Below are 5,614 nucleotides of genomic sequence, written 5' to 3' on the forward strand. Positions count from 1 at the left end.
CCTATGCATGTGGATTCCTCTCCCCCCCCCTGTAGTGATTGATGGGGAACCCGAGTATGAGATAGAACAGATATTGGATTCTCGGGTAGTGCGTAATTCCCTACAGTATCTGGTTCACTGGAGAGGGTATGGCCCAGAGGAAAGATCTTGGGTACCGGCTTGTCGCATGCATGCAGAGGAACTTAGGGAAGAGTTTCATAAGTCGCACCCTGACAGACCAGGTGGATCGTGTCCGGAGTCCACGCCTCGGGGGGGGGGGGGGGGGGGTACTGTAATATCTGCAGTAATGGCGGCTGAGGACACGCAGAGTGTTTCTGCTGCCGCCTTGCCTTCCTGTTCAGGGACTTTGCCCGTGCCTCAGGTGTCTAGTACGCCGAGGACGGGTCTGTCCTTTGCACATAGAGTTGCCGTATCGCGCGGGCGCGCGCGGAGACAGGACCCTTATGCGGGGAGGAGGCGCGTCAGCTGACCGGCCGGTCAACTGATGTCAGAGCAGACTCGTGGCGCTCTGGATTGGCTGATTGTTGTGGGCGTGGCCGTGGGGTCTCCTCTGCTTCATAAGCCTTCACTGTTCACTCGCAACTTGTCTGCTGTTGCGAATACTTATGTGCTAGCGCTCAGACCTTAGATAGTATCCGGTGTGCTTTGATCCGGGAGAAAACCAGGGATTTCACACAAGACTAGGATTATTGTATACTGTTTATTGATATTCTGTGTATGACTCTTGCTACCCTCTGACTCTGCTCTTGCTTATCGTTCCGGTACATCTGCCCATCTGACTCTGTTACTGAACTCTGCCTGATATCTTACTATTCTCTTGCCTGTCGATTCTGTATTGTGCCTGCTCGCTCATTACTGATCATAGCCTGTCTGACCTCTCTACTCACCAGTGAGCCCTTGTCACTGGTGAGGTGCTCTTCTGATAGTACCCACCAGTTCCTCTGGTGAGGTGAAGCCAAACTATCAATTATTGTGTTCTGATAGTACTCACCAGCTCCTCTGGTGAGGTTAAGCCAAACTATCAGTTATTGTGTTCTAATAGTACCCACCAGCTCCTCTGGTGAGGTTAAGCCAAACTATCAGTTACTGTGTTCTAATAGTACCCACCAGCTCCTCTGGTAAGGTTAAGCCAAACTAATCAGTTACTGTGTTCTAATAGTACCCACCAGCTCCTCTGGTGAGGTTAAGCCAAACTAATTAGTTACTGTGTTCTATAGTGCCCACCAGCTCCTCTGGTGAGGTCTAGCTAACTTTTCTGTTACTGTTGCACCAAGCACTACATACCTCCTTGGTTACCAGCTATACTTGTATTATTGGCGATACTGCAGATCACCACATAATCAGGTATAACGTCTGTATTATTGGTGATTCTGCAGATCACACATAATCAGACATCTGTGTTGCTACACCAATCGTTACAATTCTGAAATGGCCGTCACAGTCCCCCGACTTGAATACCATCAAAAATCGATGGGATGATTTAAAGCAGGCTGTCGATGCTCAGCAGCCATCAAATTTAGCTGAACTGGAGATACTTTGAAAGAATGGTCAAAAATACCTCCATGAAGAATCCAGACACTCATCAAGGGTTAAAAGGATGCTCAAAAGGAGGCTCAACTAAGTATTGACTTCATATCTCTGTTGGGATGTCCAATCATTTTATGATGCATATTGTTTAGTATATACTGGTGGTAATCATATAATTTAAATTTCAATGCAAAAAATATTGTTTGAATTCAGCATGATATATATTAAAATTAAGTTGCTACTTTCTAAAAGCTCAGCTAATGATATACAAAACAAATGAAAAAAAAAAACTTAGAATATATACTTAAAGAGTAACTGTCAGGCTGCAGAAGCTAACTTAAACCTCTATTCTCCTGTGTTAAACAGTTTAGAAGGAAGCCAAAAAGGCAATAGTGAAGATAAAAATCTCTCTTACCTTTGATGTGTGCTTATCAGCAAAGCTGTTAGACCCAAGCAGGACGCAAGCCGCATACTATACTGCAAAGCATTCTGGGGCCCTCCCCTCGGCTGCTAATGAGACGTTACAGCAGCTTGTAATCAGTCCAGCGCGTAGCACTGATAAATCTCCGGGCAGAGTACACTGCAGGAGTCAGCTATTGTTCCTAGCCACATGGCTAATTAATATTCACTGCACACTGTGTTATTCAGTACGAGCTTTTCTGTGATCAGGAAGCAGGCAGGACATGACGACACATTTGGCTTCATAGAAGTCAGAAAAACATGGAACCTGCCATGAGCTGTCAGGAGCATCAATCTCTGCATATACTATATAAAAATTCTGTGAAGTACAAACGTGGACAGTGAAATGCATATGTAATGTAAGTACAGCCAATCTTTAGCTACTGATATATGTGTTTATTTTCTCTGAGACCCTATACCTAACAGCTCCTCTTTAATGGACCTCTGTCGCAAAAATCTTAAAATTTAAAATATATGTAAACATATACAATTAAGAAGTACGTTTCTTCCGGAGTAAAATGAGCCTCAAATTAGTTTTCTCCTATGTTGCTGTCCCTTACAGTAAGTAGTAGAAATCTAATAGAACCGACAGGTTTTGGACTAGCCCATCTCCTCATGGGGGTTTCACATGGATTTCTTTATTTTGAAAATGCACTTAGTGAATAGCAGTTGCTCCGTCCAACTGCCAAAAAAGTGTACGGTGAGCAGGGAGGATGGCCAGCATCTTTGTATAAATCTTTTTCAGGGAGTGTTTTTATAAACAATAAAGGCCATGCTGAGAAGCCCCTATGATGAGATGGACTATCCCAAAACCTGTCGGTAATGTCAGATTTCTACTACTTACTGTAAGTGACAACAACATAAGAGAGAAGTAATTGAAGGCTCATTTTACTAAGAAACGTACTTCTTATTTCTATGTGTTTTAAATTTTAAGATTTTCGCGACAGTTCCTCTTAAATAAAAAATCAGTCAATACAAATTTATGTTATTAGTTGCAAATTTTGTACCCCAGTGATACACATCCTGTATGTTGGTTATGTGCCAGTTAAATACTGAGCATTGTTACTTTAGTAAAACAATTTGAGAAGAAACTACATTTAATGTAAGGAGTTTTACATTTTTCTTCAATCAGGAACATTTTGAGTCTCTAGAAGTTCCAATATTGATGTTGATTGAGATATGAATTTAAACTATCAGATGATAAGAGTATATGACCACTTGTATCCCTGGTCTGCAATGAGTTCCTTTAACTCCATAGGAACTGAAAGGTAGGAGATGTAAAGGCTGTGGTTAATCGTATTCTTCTCAATAAAACACACCTAAAATTACAAAGCATTGTGCCATCTGTTGAATCCAATAGAGAAATGAGGAACGAAACATTTGTTATGGAATTCATTCTTCTGGGATTCTCTGTCTTCGATGAGACAAGACTTTGCCTCTTTCTCATTATAGCTACCATTTACATGGTCACCATTGCTGCCAATGTCTTCATCATCATCCTCATTAAAACAGAGAGACGCCTTCACAAGCCCATGTACTTTTTCATTGGTGGGCTCTCCTTTCTGGAGATCTGGTACCCTTCTGCCACAGTCCCTAGACTGCTCTGGGCTCTTCTGACTAAGGACAGGTCTATATCTGTGGTTGGCTGCATGGCTCAGTTCTATTTCCATTTTTCCTTTGGCGCCACAGAAAACTTTATCCTTGCTATCATGGCTTATGATCGTTTTGTGGCAGTCTGCAACCCATTACAATATCTGCTTATCATGAGCTCTGATGTTTGTGCTAAACTACTACTGGCTTCATGGTTTTCTGGGTTTTTTATTATCATTATTATCTGTTCACAGTTCTTCAGCCTGTCTTTTTGTGCTCATAACGAGATTGATCACTATTACTGTGACTTTGCTCCGTTAGTCAAGCTGTCTTGCTCTGACACATCAAACGTTGAGAAGCTATTTTTTTCTGCTGCTTGTTTTATAATATTGGGTTGTTTTGCGGTCATTATTGTATCGTACATTTGCATCATAAGAACCACAGCAAAGTTTCCATCTGGAGATAGACACAAGACATTTTCAACATGTGCCTCCCATTTAGTCGTCGTTCTTCTGTTTTATAGTACTTCTATCTTCATGTTTGTCCGGCCGAGAGCGGGAAATCTCCTGCATCTGAATAAAATAGTCTCTGTTTTTCCTTCAATAGTGACTCCCCTGCTGAATCCTGTCATCTACACATTACGCAACCAAGAAGTGAAAGCAGCCATGAAAAAAGCAGTTAAAAGAATTAGGCTTTAAACAAGAGAATCAATACAGATGAAGGATCCTGAAAGAATAAGTGTACTATTAATAAAAAAATTGCCTCCTGATCAATATTGCATTATAATCCATTACTGATTTTATCCCCCTGATTAGATATGTGAACCCCGTATGCCTATTGTTTACAAATATTTCCGTACTGCAAAATCTGTGAACTGTACAATAGATGTCCTTAAAATTCCATACTGTGCACCTGGTGGACTGGTGAGATCTCTTTTTGCAAAATGTATGCTAACTTGCAGTCCAAGCTGTGCTCTGTCTGTTTGTTTTGTCTATGGACCTGCAATGGTTGCTTAAACCTGCATATGAGTATGGGCTCCCTTGGGGCTCTGGAGCGTTGCTTTCAATTTGGTGACTAATGTTCTCTCTGCTCTCTCTCTCCCCCACCCCTTACTACTATCATAGGGCATCCAAAACATTTTCATTGCATATCACCCTCACCCTCCTCAACATCACTTCCAGTTTTACATCTCCCTCACTCACTAGCATAGTTCAATGTGTGCCTTGCCCAACGGGCACAATTCATGTAAGTAACGATGTAGGCAGTATACACCTGAGATGCTTGTTAACAGGGGTAATAAATTATAAACTAATATGGGATATCAACCTACAGCTTTCAATGTACTGCAACGGGACCCATCTTACCTAAACGCTTAACTTCATGGAACTAAAGACTAGAGATCACAAGGTCACCATTAGTAAGTAATATTATTTAATCCCATCTTACAAAAATTCCAAATAAGCCCACAATGCTTAATACAAACCACTTAAAAACAATGCTAATTACCCGCACCGACTAAATAGAGCCTTTGGATGTAAGACCTTTTAGGAATGCACTCCAATATACAGGTACTAGTACAGTTCATTATTTGAGCCCATAAATAGTCCTGCAAGCAAAATAGCCATGTATGCACCAGTACGCCACTGACCAATTGAAAACACCATCCATGTGCAATATTGCACACCTATCGGTAAAAACCGTTACTCTCATTACTGACACGTATAACCAGGGTCAAACCTCAATCCCAATTCCATATTGTACAGCCAGCAAGTTCCAGCCTTCCAGACTCCAAGTTCCAGCAGGAAGCCCCAACACCACAGGCTACTTCACCAAGCCTGTCATCTCCTGGGGGATCGTTTATACAATCAGGCTCACAACAGTTTGCAGGTAGCAAACCTTTTTCTTCTAACATAAATCCTTTAGTCCAGAATATGGGGCCATGCTCCTGGCAGCCTCCCAAGCACAGTGTGTGCCCAGTCAATACATTTTCAGAGTCAAAGGTTGTAACCCAAAGGAGTCAGGGCCTAGTCCAGGCAGG

At 41.9% G+C, this 5,614-nt stretch overlaps 1 protein-coding gene across 1 annotated transcript; it reads left to right on the forward strand.

Moving 5' to 3' along the window:
* The first annotated feature begins 3,350 nt into the window (after window positions 1-3,350).
* On the forward strand, window positions 3,351-4,274 carry LOC137527372 (olfactory receptor 6B1-like). Its single transcript, XM_068247885.1, has one exon. It carries the CDS (start codon window positions 3,351-3,353, stop codon window positions 4,272-4,274), a length of 924 nt encoding a protein of 307 aa, XP_068103986.1.
* The last annotated feature ends 1,340 nt before the right edge of the window (window positions 4,275-5,614 follow it).

The sequence above is a fragment of the Hyperolius riggenbachi genome, chromosome 8 (genome assembly GCF_040937935.1).
Source record: "Hyperolius riggenbachi isolate aHypRig1 chromosome 8, aHypRig1.pri, whole genome shotgun sequence".
Classification (NCBI taxonomy): domain Eukaryota; kingdom Metazoa; phylum Chordata; class Amphibia; order Anura; family Hyperoliidae; genus Hyperolius; species Hyperolius riggenbachi.